Source organism: Thamnophis elegans, chromosome Z (genome assembly GCF_009769535.1).
Source record: "Thamnophis elegans isolate rThaEle1 chromosome Z, rThaEle1.pri, whole genome shotgun sequence".
Taxonomy (NCBI): domain Eukaryota; kingdom Metazoa; phylum Chordata; class Lepidosauria; order Squamata; family Colubridae; genus Thamnophis; species Thamnophis elegans.
In genome coordinates, this window is record NC_045558.1 from 126,638,280 (window position 1) to 126,659,460 (window position 21,181).

General features: G+C 43.2%; 1 protein-coding gene across 2 annotated transcripts in view; it reads left to right on the forward strand.

The window, feature by feature from the left end:
• TEP1 (telomerase associated protein 1) overlaps positions 1-21,181 on the forward strand; it is a 174,783-nt gene that overhangs the window by 108,723 nt on the left and 44,879 nt on the right. For both annotated transcript variants that reach the window (XM_032237579.1, XM_032237580.1), the window contains exons 28-37: positions 96-286; positions 4,483-4,636; positions 5,181-5,360; positions 7,685-7,777; positions 8,238-8,370; positions 9,729-9,879; positions 14,862-15,001; positions 17,391-17,479; positions 18,212-18,326; positions 19,153-19,378. In XM_032237579.1, coding sequence (XP_032093470.1) covers positions 96-286; positions 4,483-4,636; positions 5,181-5,360; positions 7,685-7,777; positions 8,238-8,370; positions 9,729-9,879; positions 14,862-15,001; positions 17,391-17,479; positions 18,212-18,326; positions 19,153-19,378 — 1,472 coding nt within the window. The remainder of the gene's footprint in view (positions 1-95; positions 287-4,482; positions 4,637-5,180; positions 5,361-7,684; positions 7,778-8,237; positions 8,371-9,728; positions 9,880-14,861; positions 15,002-17,390; positions 17,480-18,211; positions 18,327-19,152; positions 19,379-21,181) is intronic.

Consider the following 21,181-nt stretch of genomic DNA (forward strand, 5'->3'; position numbering starts at 1 on the left):
AATTCCAGGTTTGATGGGATTATGGAAGGAAGGTTTATCTTGGCTAGAATCCGTGACTGAAGGTTTTTTTTCTACTTTTCTCTCCATCTCCACAGGCAGCCCTTGCAGAAAAGCTCAGGAAGATGGTCCCGCTGCACGGAGAAGGCCCTCCTCCCAAGTATCATGTTGTAGCCCATTTCACCAAGGCGGGACCCAATCAGACCAAAGCCCAAGTTGTGCTGGATCACATCTGCGCCTTGCTTAGGAAGTTACTAGAGAACCCTCCGACCCCACCTAGAAGTTACAGGTTGGTTGAGTCATAATTCTGCACATCTAGGCTTGACTAGGGAGATGTTGGTCATCTCAAGACTGCCCTCCCAAGTATTAGTTTAGTTTACTTTGTTGTCATTGCACATGGTACAACGAAATGAAATGCTGTCTTCAGGGTACAAGCTTTTGTTCGCATAAAGGCTTAAACCTCCCCCTCTGCTCTTGCCGGATTCACTATTCCTGTCCTGCCGGTAAGCTATGTAGCCTTCCAGCTCAACAGCTGCATCCAGAATGAGTGAATGAAGCCAAGTTTCTGTGATTAGCAAAACACAGCAGTTCCTGATGTATTTAGTCTTTGCAATATGTAGCCTTCATTCGTTTATTTTGTGAGTAAGAGATCTTGCATTGGTAAGAAATATACTTGGAATTGGCACTACAACCAACAACAGCAAACACCGGCTGGCAATCTAAACGCCATGATACCAAATCCTTAATCTCTACCCACACCGACACCAAACGGCACCAGTTCGATTGGAGCAACACAGAAATCATTGGCCCCACTACCCCCACCACCACACACTCGTGAGTTTATCGAAGCCTGGCACTCCACAAGCAATTCCAACAACAGACACACTGACCTACACCCAGCCTATGAACCCCTCAGAATCCAGATCAACCACGCAGCCAATCAGAGTCTGCACCGACCCTCAACAAATCCATGCAACTCCCCCTCTCCCAACCAGCACTTCATCTCCTGGTGACCATCACCCAAGGATGAAATCCAGCAGGTTCTGATGGGTTCTAGAGAATCGGTAGCGGAAATTTGTTTCTCAGTAAAATGTGTTTTTATTTTCCATTTTTCATTTTCATACAGTCACATATATATTGTGCATAACCGGGGCCATACAACATTAAACAATAAACACAGCAATTCCTCTTATCAACAATACCCCCCAAAATAGAAACCCAATATACCTCTTCGACCCTCCATACACCTCTTTCTTCTGCCCCCCTCCAACTTTCCATCTTCCCTCCATCATTCCCCTCTACCCTACTTCCCCTCCCCCTCTACCACTTCTCTCTCCCAGTCCACTCCCTCCCTTCCTTCTCACCCTCCCTCCCATCCTCTCTCCCTCCCATCCTCTCTCCCGCCCTCTCTACCCCTCTTTCTTCTATCCCACTACTCCTCCCTTTGGTGTATTTCTACTATATGTCAATATATTCAGCTTGTCCTATTTTTACAGTGAACTTAAAGAGAAACAGTATACATGTGAAATCGCATTACATTGAAATCTAACACATACTATATATCCCCCCTCCCCCCATCCTCCCCCCTAACACCCAACCTCCCTTCCCCCCCCCCGACTTCCCAGAGCCCGTACACAGTATAGATTTTTAACAAACACAGTCTAAAATATATTGAGACAAAAGAAATAATAAAAAAAGAAGTTAATAACATCTCTACATTGAACTCAGCTTCTTCCTGTTGCACTAACTTTGAACAGTTTAAATTATTCCTGATCTTAAGTGTAGGCTATCTGGAATTTCTTAGTCCTGTATTTGTTTTGTATATAGTCAATCCATTTTTTCCAGTCTTGTTTATATCTCTCATTTGAATGATCTTTAAGATATGCCGATATTTTAGCCATCTTGGCTAGGTTTGTAACTTTCAATGTCCATTCTTGAGTTGTAGGCAAGTCTTCCTTCTTCCAGTATTGCGCCACCAACAGTCTTGCTGCCGTTATTAGGTGCAGAACCAAGTTAGTCTCTACCACTGTAAAGTCAGTACATATACCTAGTAAAAATAACTGAGGAGTAAACTTTATCCTTCTTTTAAAGATATTTTGCATAATCCACCACATTTTTATCCAAAATGCCTTAACCTTTTGACAGGTCCACCATATATGAAAATATGTAGCATCGAGAGAACCACACCTCCAACATTTAGGCTGTACATTAGGATACATAGAAGCCAGCTTTTTAGGATCTAAATGCCATCTATAGAACATCTTATAAAATTTTTCTCTCAGGTTTTGTGCTTGTGTAAATTTCACATTTCTTACCCATATTTTTTCCCATGTGTCCAACATTATTGGTTCTTCAATATTTTGAGCCCACTTTATCATACAATCTTTAACTAATTCTGTTTCCGAATCCATCTGTATTAGTACATTATATATCCTCTTTATATGCATTAAACTTTGATCTCTTATTTGTTTAAACAAATTATCCTCAACTTGGATAAAACCACTTTTTGGTCTATTTTTCACCTGGCCTGTAATTGCCCATACTGGAACCATGTTTGAACTACCTTCTCCTCTTTCAATATCTCTAAAGATTTTAATTGTAGTACCCCCCTTTCCAAAGTGAGAAGCTGTCTGTAGGTAGTTCTATCCTGTTTTTGTGTTATATTCATATTTTCAATTGCATGTCTAGGAATTGCCCACATGGGTATCTTGTCATTTAGTTTATATTGGTATTTTTTCCAGACCCGCAGTAAAGCATTTCTTAAAATATGACTTTTAAAATTCTTATCCAATTTTTTGTTGAATAACAAGTAAGCATGCCAACCATATACCAGACTGTGTCCCTCGATATTCAGTATTCTATCGTTGGTTAAATGGGTCCAATCACTAATTGCAGATAGCGCCACTGCATCATAATATAGTTTTAGGTTAGGTAATTTCAAGCCTCCTCTCTCGCGTACATCTTGCATTATTTTCATCTTTACCCTCGGCTTCTTTCCTGCCCATACAAATTTGTTGATACCCTTCTGCCATTCTAAAAGATTCGCATCTTTTTTAAGTATAGGTAACATTTGGAAGAGAAATAAAAATTTTGGTAAGATGTTCATTTTCACTGCCGCTATCCTACCCAGCAAAGATAAGTGCAATTTCTCCCATTTTTTCATCTCTATCTGTATACTATGCCAAAGTGGTTCATAATTGTGCTTATATAATTTCCCGTTTGAGGTTAAAATATTAACCCCAAGATATTTGACTTTTTTGACTACCTCACATCCTAGCATCCCTCCTAGTTCTTCCTTTTGTTTAGTATTCATATTTATAGCTAATATTTTTGTTTTTCCTAAATTTATTTTAAAACCAGACACTTGACCATATTGATTAATCGTATTCCTTAAAACCATACTAGGTTCCAATATTATGACCAAATCATCTGCAAAAGCACGGACTCTGTATTCTGGTAGCGGAAATTTTGAGTAGTTTAGAGAACCGGCAAATGCCACCTCTGACTGGCCCCAGAGTGGGGTGGGAATGAAGATTTTGCAGTGTTATTCCCCTGCCACACCCACCAAGCCACACCCACCAAGCCACACCCACCAAGCCACACCCACCAAGCCACACCATGCCCACCAAGCCACGCCCACAGAACCGGTGGCAAAAATTTTCAAATTTCACCACTGCCCTCACCTGATGTTACCTCAGATCTGACAAGATAACTATTCAAGGTTTTTAATTCACCTGCCATCAACACTTTAGAATAGAATAACAGGGTTGGAAGGGACCTTGGAGTCCAACAGGCAGGAAACCCTATACCGTTTCAGACAGATGGCTATCCAACATCTTCTTAAAGACTTCCAGTGTTGGGCATTCAAAACTTCTGGAGGGAAGCTGTTCCACTGATTAATTGTTTTAACTGTCAGGAAATTTCTACTCAGTTCTAAGTTGCTTCTCTTCTTGATTAGTTTCCACCCATTGCTTCTTGTTCTACACTCAGATGCCCTGGAGAATAGTTTGATTCCATTTCCTTTGTGGCAACCCTATCATAAGATCCTATCATAGACCCTTATTTGACACATGAACACGTGAGGCTCATAAACAGGTGAACACTGACATCCACTAAGCTCCGCTGAAGATGTTTACTTAGCCTGGTGATCAGAATTTGGAACCCAACCCACAAGCTTAGAGAACGAACCTTCACCCTCACACTACAACAAAACCAAACAAGTCAGTGGTTTCATAGGGGCTCCTTGGTAGTTTTCTTCCAGGTGTTTCATTTCCCGAACTAGGTAATATCGTCAGTGCTAGTAAGGAGTGGGGTTTGCTCTCAGTATATACTCTAAATGGCTTGCCCTGTTAGTGTGAATCACAGCAGGGGCTGGGGCACTCTGGGAGTTGAAGTCCACGCATCTTCAACTAGTGGAGGTTGAGAATCATGGAATTACCCTGATCTTGCAAAGAAGGAAAGAGGGATATTTATTTTTGCTTACAGAGGGCTTGTAACCCAGTTTGAATGCCTTCTCCACGCGGTGGCCAAGTTGCTGAAACGGCGCCAGTCCTTGGTGCTTTTGATCGACGGAGCTGACTTGATCCACACTGCTGGAGGAGAGCTGGTATCTGACTGGCTGCCTGAAAATATGCCCCAGGTAAGGTGCAGCTTCCTTTCATATCCTTCCCAGGCTTTGGCTCCGTTAGCCTGCTCCACATAAGAGCTGTGATGGCGAACCAATGGCATGTGGGCCACAGCTGTCACGTAGAGGCCTCACTGCAGGGACCCCAGTTCAGCTTCACTGCTCATGTGCCTCCTGCTGGCCAGCTGGTTTTCAGGTCTCTGCTGCACATGTGTGGGGGGTGGGTGGGGGTGCATGCATGCACAGGGGTCATGCATATATGTACAGGGAGCATGCAAGGCGTCCTGCATGCATGCATGGAGAAGAGGGAGGAATTGGGAAGGGTTGCACACACATGCGTCGGGTGGGGCTCATGTGGGGGTCATTCACATGCTTGGGGGCTACGCATACAGGGGGCATGTGTGCATGCACGGGGGCATGTGGGGGGTCATGCATGGATGCGTAGAGGACGGGTTGTGCAGGGGGTTGGGTGCGCATTGTGTTACAGGTGCCACGACAAAAAGGTTAGCCACCACTGACCCGGAGTCTCATCCTTCCTTGGCTCTGTGTCTCCCTGCAGCGAGTCAGCCTGGTTCTCAGCCTCTCTGCGGAGTCCATGTTGCTTGAATCCCTGAAGCAGCGGAATGATGCCATCTTCATTCCCCTTGAGCCTTTGGCCCCTCCAGACCGGGCTGCCATCGTCCGCAAAGATTTGGCCCTGCATGGGAAAAAATTGGAGGAGTCGCCTTTCAATAACCAGGTAAACCAGTCAAGGTGGACTCAGCCTTCCAGCCTTCCGAGGCAATGGTGGGTTCCGGATCCCGTTGCAACCGATACGCTGCAACGGGGCCCAGCGTCCACTACATGTACGGGCGCAGCGCACACATGCGTACTTACCGCCTGTGACATTCCAGCTGCTTGGTGGAGCGTCACGTAGGCGTCGTATGCTCTGTGCGCAAAAGCCCCGGTCAGCTCAAATACAGGTAAGGAGATCGGGCGGGTGGGCCCTGCAGGGCACCGTACCGGAATGGGTGTACCAATCGTATTCCACCACTGTTCCGAGGTTAGTCAAATGAGGACCAGGATTGTTGGGGGCAAAATGCTGACTCTGTAAACTACTTAGAGAGGGCTGTTGTTCTGATCCGGCCTTCACAGAAGCGAGAAACAGACTCCCTGCAAAGACCACCCCCCTCTTTATTTACACATTGGGAATCAACTGCATTCGCCAACAGAAAGTCCCGGCAAGGATCCTACAAGAAGTTAACTGAAACAATAGTCCTTATAAGCACATTATGATCAATGCAAGGCTGTAAGCTGCAAATTAAGTTAGTTCAATCAGAGAAAGACAAACCTCAGTTTTGGCAACACAGTCTTTGTCACACGAAACACACAAGGAGCAAACTTTCCAGAAATGCGAACGATAGCCTGTAACAATCAAACCACTCCCTTCTCCTCCTATTTATTCTCCAGCTAGGGAGGGGCCAGTCAGCATCCACATTTGTTTTGCTTCCCGAGCCGGCTCGTTGTCCTCCGTTGTTCTCCTCTCCTATCTGCTCTGCGCATTCGCGCATCTGGAACTGGCCCCAGCTGTTCCTCCTCCTCACTCATCTCTGACTCCGAAAGTAGCTGCCTCTCCGGTGGCTGGGAAATATCAGACGGCCCTAGATCAATCTCTATGTCTCGTACGGAGCATCCTCCTGAGCCCCCCCCCCCAGGCTCCAGAACTGGCTCAAGTTCTTCCCCAACCTCCTCATCATCCGAGTCTGCCACCAGCTCCGCTGGCAGCTGGCAAGCCACAACAGCTGTAAAAGCCCCGTGAAGCAGTATACCGTATTTTTCGGAGTATAAGACGCACCAAGATTTTGAAGAGGCAAATTTTTAAAAAAAACTTTTTGCACTCTGCAGACCTCCCAAAAAAGGCCCTTTAAGAAAAAAAAAGAACATGCATAGTTTTTAGGAGGTTTATAGAGTGCTCTTAGGGACTTGAGGGGGGGGGGGAAACAAGCAAAAAACCCAGCCTTTTTTCACTCATTTCTGATCTTCCCAGCCCCCAGGAGCACTCAGGAAGCCTCCTAAAGATTCTGCACAGCCATTTTTGCAAAGGGGGAGAGGTAAAAAATGCTGTATTCAGTGTATAAGACGCACCCAGATTTTCACTCTCTTTTTTGAGGGGAAAAGGTATGTTCTTATACTCCCAAAACTACGGTATTGCTAAATGGCAAATCTGCAGATCTACTCATGGTCAGTCTTGAACATTCTGTACAAGCGCAACCCCCAAATAACCATCGGTCATGCCTCTAGCATATTCAGGTAGTCCTCGACTTACAACGGTTCACTTAGTGACTGAAGTTTACAATGTCACTGAAAAATTAAATTGTTAACAATTATGATTGTTGCAGCATCCCCATGGTCACGTGATTTGTAGTCAGCTGCTTGACAACTGATTCACATTGTTACGGTTCCAGTGGCCTGGGGAAGGGGGGGAATTCACGTGATCATCTTTTGCAACGTTCTGACAAGCAAAATCAATGGGAAAGCCCGATTCACTTAACAACAGTGTTACTAATTTAACAACTGCAGTGATTCATTGAACGAATGTGGCAAGGAAAATCGTTAAATGGGACAAAACACATTTTTTTACCTAGCCACATAAATTCTGGTCTCAGTTGTGGTTGTAAGTCAAGGACTACCTATATTGTCCCTACAGTGCAAATCAAATGGGATGGGAGCACTTGACGCGGAGCCTTCAAAATTCAGGGGCTTCTAGCATTAAGAAGACCCGGGTTCAAATTTCCATTCTTTCCTGAAGTTCATGGGGAGATTGTAGGCTAGCAAAGTCATAACCCATTCTATTTGGAAGGAATGGGATAAAGAGTGGGGTGAAACTCAAGAAAGCAAGGAATTTTGTTTCTACTTCTATAGGGTGGTGCCTTCCAGATGCTACATAAGGGCTTCTTTATCTTCCCTGGTTTTATTAGCTGGGAATTATGGGACTCCTTGACACAGGTTTGAGGGGATGGTGAGGCAGAAGATTGGGGGACAACAATGGAAAGGCACAGTGGATCTAATCTCTTCTCTCCACAGATGCGACTCGTGCTTCTCAAACGTGGCTCTCGGCAGCCTTTATACCTGAGCTTGCTAATCCAGGACCTGCGGCTTTTTGCCCTCTACGAGAAGGTAAGGGATTCCCTTTGAACAGGTGTGTCAAAGGCCCATGGGGTGCTTAGATCTGGCCCATGGGGGCCGCCCTCAAAACAGTGAAGGACCAGCCCACGGTGCCTCTGCCAGCGAAAACAGAGCTCCCCCTGAGCTGGTTGCAGGAGGCAGTGGTGGCCGAAAGCGGAGCTCGGGAGCCCGTTTTTAGTGGCAGAGCGCTCGGGCCACCGCAGGTACCCCCGACACCAGTGACATCAAGCTGGCCACGCCCACCATGGCCACGCTCATCCCAGCCCCCCCCCCCCCAAATCAAACACAACCCCGATGCAGCCGTCAATGAAATCAAGTTTCATACTGTCTTACGAGAATTCTTGGGAGAAAGGGAGGCTTGGAAAAACAAGACTTCTGCACATCGCTGAGGTTTCATCTGTCATTCTTTTCTTTTTTTTCTTTTTAAATATATCCATCTTTTTGGTCTCAGCTCTCGGAACGGATCCAGAAGCTTCCCATCTCTCTTCCCCTGATGATGCAACACTTGCTGGGTTGCATGGAGCAAGATCACGGGCTGGAGCTGGTTGCTATCACTCTAGTGTCTCTCTGGGCCAGCAGGGATGGTACGTTGCAAGGGGTTGTTATGTGCGAATATTCAGAGGGTGTCTTCTTAGGGGGTGCCGGTGCCAGTGGTCATAAATAAGGGAGCTTCGTGCTCCCTGAGCTTGGTTGTTTTCTTGCAGATGTTTCATTACTCAAACTAGGTAACATCTAGGTAACATCTGAGCCACGATAGCACAGTGTGTTAAAATATTCATGACTGGGAGAGACATGGGAACAAGGTCAGCCAATGAATAGGCATAGCAACTAAGTCAGCCAATGGGAGCTGACATAGCAACTAAGTCAGCCAATGGGACCTGACATAGCAACTAAGTCAGCCAATGGGCGCTTAAACTGATCTGCGTCTGTGCAGAGAATTGAAACAGAAACTAAAAGAAAGCAGTCTGCTGCTCTGAGAAGTAAACTAGAAGTCTGTCTGGGCTTGTCTGCTGAAATAAAACTAACTGCCGTGTTTGCCTGTAACTCTTCTGCCGTGTTTACTTGGAAGAACCACCTGTTGGTATTGTACATTTATTCATATATTATTATGTATATAGTTAATGAATCCAGTTGAACCAGTTATCTGTGTGTGTTTCTGGATCTGAATTTATGCAACAAAGTCTGACAGAATGCAGTACTGCTCACTGCTCACTCCAGGAATTCGATCCTGGCCAGCTCAAAGTTGACTCAGGTTTCCATCCTTCTGAGGTGGGTAAAATGAGGACCCAGATTGTTGGGGGCAATAGGCTGACTCTGTAAACTACTTAGAGAGGACTGTAAAGCACTGTGAAGCAGTATATAAATCTAAGCATTATTACTAACATCAGTGCTAGAAGGGAGTAGCAGTTCTAGCACTGATAATATTACCTAGTTGGATAATGAAAAGTTTGCAAAAAACAAATCAACCACCAAGCTCAGAGAGCATCAACGACCTCTTGTTTCAACCCTGAGGTACAAATATTCTTTATTAATGTGATATTTGATGGATGGGAAGGAGGAAGGCCATTGGATATGATGCATCCTTCCAGGCATGTTGTGGTGTAAGATTTGAACTTGACTCCTGAAGATAGTAATAGCACTTAGACTTATACACCGCTTCATAGTGCTTTACAGCCCTTTTTAAGCAGTTTCCAGAGTCAGCCTATTGCCCCCAACAATCTGGGTCCTCATTTTACCGGCCTCGGAAAGAATGGAAGGCTGAGTCAATTTTGAGCTGGTCAAAATTGAGCTGGAGTGAGCAGTGTGCAGTACTGCATTCTGTCAGAGTCTTCATGTCACCTTCCCTAAATGACAGAAGAAAAGAAGGAGATGTATAAATACAATTAAGGCGGTGCTTTGATGCAAAATACCTCTAAATTGCTCCGTTCTTTGATCCCTGCAGGATTAATGGAACAAGATCTCTATTCTGTCCTTGCTATGTGGAAGGAATTAAATGGTACTACCGTAACCTTGGAAAAAGCCATTAATGCTGGAAGACACGTTGGCAGTTTCCCTACAGCTCTCTTCTTTGACCTGCTGCGGAGCCTGAGGGGGTGAGGAACTCACTTTTAGGGTTCTGGCTGAACAAAGATAATTCTCCTCTATAGGGTGTGAGTTGCTGTGTGTGTGGTAGATGCATAAATGGGGGCTTCGTGCCTGGGATGCCAAAAAAGAAGTGGAAATTAGATTATGTGGTCACTGGCCTGCACAAATATAAACAACCAACGGGGCAGAAGAGAGACATAAAGACTCTGTAACTGCTCCTCCTTCCTAATCATCTGGTGTTCTCCAACTTTGGTAGCCCTAGATAACGTTTTCAATTGATTTTTCTGGGTGACTTTGTATTTGAAAACTGTTTTATTCATTTTCCTTTTCCTTTTTATACAATCACTTAAATACTGTGCAATTAAGAAAGCAATAAACACAACTCATAACACTTCTATCCTCCATACACCCTTTCTTCTCCCCCTCCAACTTTCATTTCTCCCCTCCAGCCTTCCCCTCTTCTACTTCCCCTCCCCCTCAGACATTCCTTTCTCCCCTTCCCTCCATCTCACCCTCCTTACATTCCCCTCTCACTCCCTCTTGACTCCTCCCTCTTCTTTCCCTCTACTCCTCACTTCGGTGTATTTCTGCTATTCATTAATCTATTCATTTTGTAATTTACACTAAAATTATAAGAAAAAAAAAAAAAGGAAAAGAGAAAAAAAAAGAAAAAAGAGCAACAGTATACAAATGCATTCATTGTTTTGGAAATTGATTCTATATTTCCACCCTCCCCCCCTCCCCCCCCGTGAACCCCCCTCCCTAGCCCCCATCCGACTTCCCAGGTCCCATTCCCGACATAACTCTTTATCAAGCACAGTCTGGAGTATATTAAAACCAATTAGATTAGAAATTAAAAAATAAAAAATAAAGGAAAAAAGAAAAAATAATAATAAAATAATAAAAAAAGAACGCAAAAAAAGAAAAAAGAGAGAAAAATCAATAAACTCTCTACCTTAAGCTCAGCTTCCCATCATTATTAAAACTTAAGTGGTGTGCATCATTCCTAATCTCAATTAATTTATTACTTGCAGGATTTCAAACTATGTTGAAACCAAGTGAATTAATCAAATAAAATTCTACTCTAGCTAGGGGCCTTATCTCTTTATCTAAATATGCGTACCTTTAATTTGTCCCTTTTACCTTCTTCTCTATAAAGCAATTTAAACACCTCAAATATTTCTCTCGGTTTCCATTCCAACTCCTCTCATCCTGCCTCTACCCGTGTCCACATATATATTTTATTATCATCCGTACTCCTCTCATATTTGCTCCTCCTTCCTTCGAACTCCCTGAGTATCTCCTTCCAAACATTATATTCAGATAAGAATTTCTATAAAAATCAACATACTTTCTGGCTCAAAATAAGCTCTAATTAAACCTTCATTACCCTCCCGTCTGCGCCACCCTTCCCAACTCCATTCAACCTAAACCACAATCCAAAAGCATCACAATCTCCGCCCTCCTCACCCTAAAGAATAAAACATAAACAACTTATATAAAAATTCAAAATTATCCATCAAGTCTTTTTCAAGTCCCATACAGTATATTTTCCGAGGAAATCAGCATCATTTCTTTCAGCTTTAATGTCTCTTCATCGATATACCACTATACCATTTTATACAAGACAGAGTCACAAAGTATTATTCAGGTTAAAATTAAGCAAATGTTTTGGAAGCATAACTAAATCCTTGTTCTCTGCCCTTCTGCCCTTCCGGAGGGGAAAAACGATACCTCCCGCCTTGTGGTTGTGTGTTTGGTTGTTTCTCTTCTACTTCTCCTTGTCTTTCTCCAAGTCCGGGTAATTCAGGAAGTCCCGCCTTTAGGATCTTGTAGTAAAAGTCCCGAGCTTCACAAACTGAATTGAGGCGATGTTTTTGTTCATCAAGTGTAACTGTAATACCAAATGGCACCTCCCATCTATACTGTATCTGATTATTTCTAAGTTCTTTAGTTAAGAAAACATAGTCTCTCCTGGCTCTTAACATTTGGGGTGGTATTTCTTTAAAAACAATCAAGTCCTGTCCATCAATTTGCAGCCTGTTATTGTAAAACTCTTGTAGTATCGCGTTTCTGGATTCTTTTGTGGTAAAATATATAATTATATCTCTCGGAAGCTGTCTCTGTTTTGCTGTCCACGAATTATGGCGGTAAATTTTTTGGATCTGCCAATCAAAGTTGAGTCCCGGACTTCCCACCAAATGACTGAAAGCCTCAGAAAAAGTCTGCTTCAAATTCTCCTGTTCGTTTTCACGCAATCCCCTAACTCTTATTGCAAACACAGTCTTTTTATAGTTTGTCATAACAAGTTGTCTCTCTGCCTTTTCAACTTCCTGTTGCAACATTTCAATTTTAGATGTCAAATTAGAATTAGCTTCTTCCAAAAGTTCCAGTTTATCCTCCATTCCTGCAATATAATCTGTCATCACAGTTATAACCCCGATGGTATCCTCCTTTGTTTGAGCAATCTTGGCATCAAGTTTATCACATAATTCCGAAATAAGTTGCTTCATTTCCTGTCTAAATTCTCTAAGGGTTTCAAAAAGAAATTCTTTCACTAACAAATCTCCAGTAGGGGGCGTAGAAGGCAAAGACTGTGGCTTTATAGCAATTACTTGGGATGTATTGTTAAAAAAACGTTTAGATTGCTTCGACTTAGGCGCCATTATAAAAGAAAAAAAGAGAACAAACAAAGTCTCTGGGCACCTTGATTTAAAATAAAATACTTTCAGTAAACTTTGGCAATTAATAAAGAGAGGTCTTCAGGAAAACAGGGCTGATTAAATATATCATGTATCAACTGCGAAAGCTATAAAATCACCATTTTGAAAAGCAGTTAAACAAAGGAGTTTTTTGTAAAATTGAAGCTGGTATTTTGAATAATAATAAACAAAAAGGTTCTCAGGAATGGTCGCTGCTCGGATCGATTTTAAATAGCTTAGATTTTTCCTGAGGGGGGGGGGAACGACCTGCCTTGAGCTGAAAAAAACAGCTGAGAAGATCTGGCTGGAGTAAAAAAAAAAACTCAGCTTTTGTTGAACCTCTTCTCCATTCACAGCGAAAAACAAAAGGCTGTGAACTACAAAGAGATTCTAACGACTGAGTTCCTCCCTGCCCCTTTCTAGCCTGAAAGGAGAGATATCTATAGATTTTTTAGATATACAGACCAGAACTCTGAGGGCAGCTCCTTTGAGCCACCGGCGACGACAGGCTCCTCCCCCGGAAGCCCGATTTTTCTGGGTGACTTTGAGCCCCAATTGTAGTCTCTCAATCTAGTGCAGGGGTGTCAGGCTCACATTGTCACAGTGTCATCACGTGACATATTGCAGATTTTTTTCCCCCTTTGCTAAACCGATCGTGGGCATGAGCAGCGCATGACACATCTACCCCAGGGGCCGTGAGTTTGGCAGCCCTGATGTAGTGTATGTCATATGGAGGGCAGACTCTTAAGGATATCTGATTGTAGGGGGTCACCAACCTTTCAGATCTCAGGGACCACTAAATTCATAATTTTAAATCCTGCGGACCACTGATGTGATCTGCCTAATGACTGGCTGGGTGGGCGTGGCTAGGTGGTCATGTGACTGGGTGGGCGTGGCCAACTCGGTGTCATTTACATCGAGGGGCTCCTTGCCAGCCTCTACTCACCCCTCCCCTGCCAGCCACTCCTCGCCTATCCGCCTGGGCTCCTTAGGGCCCCAACAGGAAGCAGTTGCTGGAGCTAAGCAGCCACCATGAGAAAGAGTTGGCAAAACAGCTCAGTTCAAATTGGATCTGATCAAGAAGGAGTCTCAGTAGAAACACCTCACTGAGGACTTCCCAGCAGAGGGGAGATCTGCGGGAGTGCAAGACCAGGTACCTTTGGCTGGGGGTTCAGCAGGCTGAGATGGTCAGCCAGTTCCAGGCCATGATGCAGTCCCAGTGGAATAAGACCCTCCAACTCTTCGCCACTAGCGGTGCTTCCCTCCAGCCTTCACCCAAAGCCCCACGCCAGGAGGCTGAAGCAGACCCCGAGTCAGAATTTCTGCCCCCCTCTGACCCGCACAAAAAGACCCCGAAGGGGGAGACTCTCTGCAGCAACACAAACGTCCATTGCACATATCAATCCCAGGGGACCTAGTTTTAGGACCCCTGATTTAGTGCAATATGAAAAAAGGCAAATAATTTTTCTGCAAACCACCAATGTTTTCTCACAGACCCCCAGTGGTCCGTGGACTACCAGTTGGTGACTGTTGATCTAGAGAGATGATGGCAAACCTTTTTGCAAAGGCATGCCAAAATTGTGGTCATGCGCTATCCCGCATGCGCATATGCCCACACCCACAATTCAAAGTGCCCCGCCCACAAGCCCCCCCCCCCAATTTCTGGTTAGCCTGTTGGGTCCGTTTTTCATCCTCTCCGGGCTTTAGGAAAACTTCTGGAGCCTGAGGAGGGCGAAAAACAGGTCTAACGATTAGCAAACGTCCGGTTGCCCTGTTGGGCCTGTTTTTTCCCTCCTCAGGCTCTGGAAGCTTTCCTGAAGCCTGGGGAGGGGGTGAAAACAGCCTTTCCCAGCCTTCTGCAAGGCCAAAAACCAGCTGGCCGGCATTGGCATGTGCACCGGAGTTGACAGCTCACGTGTGAGCAAATATGGCTTCGTGTGCCACCTGTAGCACATGAGCCTTAGGTTCGATATCACGGATCTAGAGCCATGTTTCTCAACCTTAGCAACTTCAAGAGGTGTGGACTTCAATTCCCAGAATTCCCTTATCAACAGGCCGCCTGGGGAATTCTGGGAGTTGAAGTCCACACCTCTTGAAGTTGCCATAGTTGAGCAATACTTGTCTACGGTGGCAGAAGTGTACAGATGTAAAAGGTAAGTTAACTGAGACTCTTGCCTAAATTCTTTACTGAGGCGGTAGTTTCATCCTGAAGTGGTTGACAATGATTTTTTTTTAGGACAGAATGGGAACTAGGAAACTAAATCCACCTATCTGCTATTTCTCCATAGTCTTCTTGGAGCTTGCGGTTCCCCTTCGGAGCTCCCAGGTTCTCGGCTGCAACTTTGCGGCGCCCCCTTAAGGACGGCGGTAGAACGGCGCTACTTGAAAAAACCAGGACTGGAGCACACTGCTCATGTGTTCTTGGCAGGTAACAATTATTTCAACCTTTTTTCCCCCCCTTAATTATTTCCTCTTAATCTTTGGCGATATTTAAATTCAGGAAGGCCGCAATTAGTACGACTTTGAAAGGTACAATATTTGTTTTTAATGTGAATTGAAATATTTATTTATTTATTAAATATTTTTGATAATAATAATAAATAAATAAATTTGCTTTCGTGCAAATTGTAAATTGATCCCGGGTTATGTTTAAGGCAGCCCAAAATTCAGTTAATTTGAGGCTGGCGCCTGTGCAATTGAAGCTAGCACATGTTGCAGTTCGGATTTTTTGACACTGCTAATCATCTGCGCCAAAAGGAATGAGAGAAAAACAGAGACTTTGGAAGTCTTCTAGTCAACCCACTGCTCAAGCAGGAGACCTTATACCAGAAGTGGTAATCAGCAGGTTCTGAGCAGTTCTGGAGAACTGGTAGCGGAAATTTTGAGTAGTTCAGAGAACTGGTAAATGCCACCTCTGACTGGCCCCTCCCCAATTTATTATCTGCCTCCCGAGTCCCAGCTGATTGGGAGGAAATGGGGATTTTGCAGCAACCATCCCCTGCCTCGCCCACCAAGCCACATCCACCAAGCCATGCCACACCCACAGAACCAATAGTAATTTTTAAAACTCCTATCACTGCCCTATACCATTTCAGACAAGTGATTATCCAATGTCCAACCAAACCTCCAGTGTTGGAGCATTCACAACTTTTGGAGGCAAGTTGCTCCCCTGAACAATTGTTCCGACTATCAGGAATTTTCTTCTCAGTTCTAGATTGCTTCTTTCCTTGTTTAGAATAGAATAGAATAGAACAGAACAGAACAGAATAACAGAGTTGGAAGGGACTATGGAGTTCTACTCCCTATACCACTTCAGACAAATGGTTACCCAACATCTTCTTAAAGACTTCCAGTGTTGGGGCATTCACAACTTCTGGAGGCAAACTGTTCCACTGATTAATTGTTCTAACTGTCAGGAAATTTCTCCTTAGTTCTAAGTTGCTTCTCTCATTGATTAGTTTCCACCCATTGCTTCTTGTTCTACACTCAGGTCTCTTGGAGAATAGTTTGACTTCCTCTTCTTTGTGGCAACCCCTGAGATATTGGAACACTGCTATCATGTCTCCCCTAGTCCTTCTTTTCATTAAACTAGACATACCCAGTTCCTGCAACCGTTCCTCATATGTTTTATCCTCCAGTCCCCTAATCATCTTTGTTGCTCTTCTCTGCACTGTTTCTAGCGTCTCTATCCATTGCTTCTTGTCTTGCCTTCAGGAGCTTTGGAGACAAGAAAGAGACTGTCTGAAGAGAACAGTAGAAGTTTAACAAAGAATTTGTCCTAATTACATTAGGGCAAAAATTTGATGTAACTGAAAAACATGAACATGGTCGTAACAGTGCCAAAATGTTAAAGATATTAATGTACCTGAATCTACAATAGAATTGTTATTGCTTTTACAGTTAGTCCTTCACTTATGACCATAGTTGAGCCTGGCAATTAGGGTTATAAGTTGTAACCGTTGTAAAACAGGTCATCACAGGACTGACCTGACTTTATGACCTTTTTTGCATCAATCATTAAGCGAATACCGCGGTCGTTATGTGAACCCATTGTAAATTGAGGATTGTATCTGTATTTTGCTTTCTGTAACTGCACTGAGACTCTTTAAATTAACAGTTTTAATTAAAAGTATATTATTTATATTGTTTTCTGTAATACTTCATTAATATACATACCAGTGGTGGGTTGCAGGCAGTATGCCCCGGTACGGGCATACCAGATCCTGCCTGGAGCACTGGGTACTGTTCTGATATGGTGCTTCGGAGGGCCCACCTGCCCGTCAGCGCTACTTACTGTGTTTTAAAGCTGTTGGTGCTTCCGCGCATGCGCATGGCACGTACAGCGCCTGCGTGACGCTCCGCTGAGCAACTGGAGCATTATGGAGGCTTGGGGAAGCATCATTTGATGCTACAATGCAGGAATACACCATGCGCATGGATGTAGGTGACGCAGGGCCGTTCCAAGTGTGCCAGTTGGAATGGAATCCGCAACCCACCACTGATACATACCAAATTTATATTTAAATTTTTTTATCCCCCATTTCCATTGAGCTGGAACCAATTTTCACATTTTCCATAAAAATATCACTTTGGATAATACAAATTAGAATAATGAGACCATTTGGTGAGATTCATTCACTGTACTTTTTGAGATCTATCTGTACTTGTGTTTAATTGTGCCATCATTGAACAGATCATTGCAGCACCCCAGCCAACCTGTAGAGGGAAGCAGTATTTTTCATAGTGGGAGACAGTGTTTAAATTCAACCTGCTGGGGGCAGTAATGAGCAGTTGCCTAATATTTTTCTCCTCTGTAGCTCACTGGTGGAAACTTTCAGACCCAGATGGCTCCCGGACCTTCCAGAAGTCTGAGGCAGAGGCATTAACGTCTCTGCCATACCACTTGGTAAGTGACTTGAAAGCTTCTAAACTTTAGAGAAGCTGAATTTGTCTGAATAAAAGCAATTTCTTGGAGATTTAAATGGTTATAGAGAAAAACGAGCAAAATAATAGATTCTGTGTACATAAGGAACTGGAAGTACATCTTTTTAGGGAAAAATCCATTTTAAAACAGATCTTTACATACAGAGTTCTTTATTTTTTCCCCTTTCTGTTCAGTCATGTCTGATTTTTGGAGGCTCCCTTGCAAGTGCCTGCAGGTTTTTTGGCAAAGTTTTTTGGAAGTGTTTTGCCATTGCCTCCTTCCTAGGGTTGGGAGAAAATGACTGGCTCAAGATAATCTAGTTAGCTTTGTGCCCAAAAGAGGACTAGAACTCACGGCCTCCTAGTTCCATTCCTGGCTGGGGAATTCTGGGAGTTGAAGTCTACAAATTTCCAAGTTGCCAAAGTTTATTTTTATTTTATTTATTTTGTCAAGCATGTATAACAGATATAAGTATAAACATGATTATGAATACAGGAAATGGATACGAATAAGTGGGGACAGAAGGACAGGGACAGTAGGCACGCTGATGTGCTTATGCATGATGCCCCCTTAAAGACCTCTGAGGAATGGGGTGAGGTCCACAGTAGACAGTTTAAGGTTGAAGCTGTGAGAGTTTGAGGATGTAACTACGGAGTCAGGTAGTGCATTCCAGGCATTGACCACTCTTCTTGAATTATAATAATTCTTCCACAGGTCCAAAGTGGCCATTTGGATGTTCTGGCTTCTTTCCTGACTGATTTAACGGTTATCGGTGCTCATCTTCATCTCAGCCTCCTCCGTAGCCTCTCTGAAGCCCATGCACTCTACAGTGAGCCACTTTGGGATTGAAAATAGGGGCTCAAAAAGCATTGTTGTGATTCCCCCCCCCCTTCCCAAGTCACAGACTTGGAAAATGGCTGCAATTTTTTAGCCGGGAGGGAAAAATTGCAGGCTTCATTCAGGGCACGGATATCCAACCTTGGCAACTTTAAGACCTGTGGACTTCATCTCCCAGAATTCCACATGCTGGCTGTGGAATTCTGGGATTTGAAACCCACAAGTCTTATAGTTGCCAAAGTTGGACATATCTGATTTAGGGATTGGCCTTGCAAGGGCCAGTCCCTTGTATGTTCTGTAGACGTACAAGTACTGTGTTTCCCTGAAAATAAGACAGGGTCTTATTTTCTTTTGACCCCCCCCCCGAAATAAGCGCTTGGCCTTATTTTCGGGGAGGGCTTATTATTTTTGGGGTGCAGGAGGCGGCGAGCGTGGTCACCTCATGGCTACTGCTGTGTTACACATCACTGGGCCTGCCATTCTTTTTGCGGTGCCCATTAGTGACAGAAGGGGCATGGTGGCTGGGGTTGTGGGAGTGGCCGTTATGTAACGGCATGTGGGGTGCATGGGGCATGTTCCCCCTCCATTTCCCCCTCTCCGGCCTCGCTTCCTCACCTCGTATTGTTTACGCGGCAAGCAACCACAGGAAATGGCGGGGACTGGCTGCACATGTATTAAAATATTTTCAGGGAGGGCTTATTTTAGCGCATGTGCTCAAAAGCCCAATTGGACTTATTATCCAGGGAGGTCTTATTTTGGGGGAAACAGGGTATCCTAAAATTGATTGAAAATATGAATCTCTCCTTTGTCTTCTGTAGCAACAGCTGCTGGCTCAGAAGCCAGTGAGGAAGTCAACTTATTCTCTGACTTTTTGCAAAGAAACTTTGGGCTGCTTTCCCAGAATCCTCTACTGCTCTTGCAGCAGGCAGCTAATGAACCCAGTTCCTCAGGCCTTTGCATACAAGCCCAGGTGGCGCTCGAGAAATGCGGGAAACCTTTTCTGAAATGGATTAACAAGCCTGAGAGGGCCCAGCAAACCAGGAGGTAATTCTCTATAGGAAAGATGGGGTCCTTGTCTTCTCATGTCTTTTATTGTCTCCATCCCCCACCCCACCCCAACCTCTCCGTCTTTTATCAGAAAGGGACTTCTTTTTTTTTGTTGGTTCGAAACAGAATAACAGAGTTGAAAAGGATCTTGGAGGTCTTCTAGTTCAACTCCCTGCTCAAACAGGAGACAAATGCCCCAAACTCTTTTGGGGCAGCCAATATTTTGTTGTTTATCCAAATAGCTTCTTCAATCTTGTCAAGTTGGTTATTTACATCCCAAAGACTTTCCGTCTATTCCACCTAGCAATCTTATTCAGATCAGGGGAGAAATTAAGCCACATCAGGGGATATAGATGGGGTACTATAACCAACTTGCTCAACTTGACTCCAAGATGCTTTTTCCAAAGGCAACTGACTGTTTTTTTTCCCTGAGGAAGAAGAAGTTTCGCTTCTCATCCAAGAAGCTTCATCAGTTGTCATCCAAGAAGCTTTAGAACCGATGAAGCATGTAAAAGAATCCATGATAGCATAGGCCAATTTTATATATGTTGTATTTGTGCTGATAAATAAATAAAGGGAGACTAGTATAGATCTATTTGGGGCATACCAGGGGTTGTGACACTAAATATATATATATATATTTTATTACAACCCCCGGTATGCCCAAATATGGGAGGAAGATCACTACTTTCATTCTCTGTCCTTCGGCTCATCACAAGAGACCATCCAGGCAGAAACCCAATATGTTTACTGTTGCCTTTTTGTTACATTTTGTTGTATTTGTGCTGATAAATAAATAAAGGGAGACTAGTATAGAGCTATTTCAAGCTATTTAGCTCTCATCAGCTAACCATACCCTTACTGGGATTTGAACCTGGGCTAGATTGACGGATGATGGAGGCGGTTAGCTTCCTCCCATAGTTGGGGCTTACCAGGGGTTGTAAAAATCTAATATTGTAATGTAAATATATATACATATATACATATATACATATATACATATATACATATATACATATATACATATATACATATATACATATATACATATATACATATATACATATATACATATATACATATATACATATATACATATATACATATATACATATATATATATATATATATATATATATGTTATATTTATGCTGTAATGTAACAAAAATGTAACAAAAAAAAGGCAACAGTAAAAAATATTGGGTTTCTGTCTGGATGGACTCTTGTGACGAGCCTAATGACAGAGAGTGGAAGTGTGACCTTCCTCCCATACTTGGGCATACCAGGGGTTGTGACTTTAAGTATGTATATATATATATATATATATATATATATATCACACACACACACACACACACATACTATAGAATTAGACAATTGGCAAAAACTTTGGGAAAGAAACTACAAACTATGTCAATAGCACATAAAGAAAAGCTTTACAAAATGTTCTACAGATGGCATTTGAAACGTGCTGGAAATGTAAACAGATACTGGGTTCCTATTACCATATGTGGTGGACCTGTCCAACGGCGAAAAAAATATTGGTTAAAGATAAAAAGGTGGTTAGAAGAAATGACAACACAACAAATAAAACCAGAATTGTTCTTACTAGGTATATTTTACTGAGAAAATATAATAAAATAAGTACATATTTAATATTACATGTAATAACGCCAGTGAGAACTACCAGTATATACACACAAAATTGGAAAAACAGAAATATATCTATATACCTATAGATGAAAATGTAATAAAGAAAATATTAGACTATGTCAGAATGGACAGGTTAATGATGAAAAT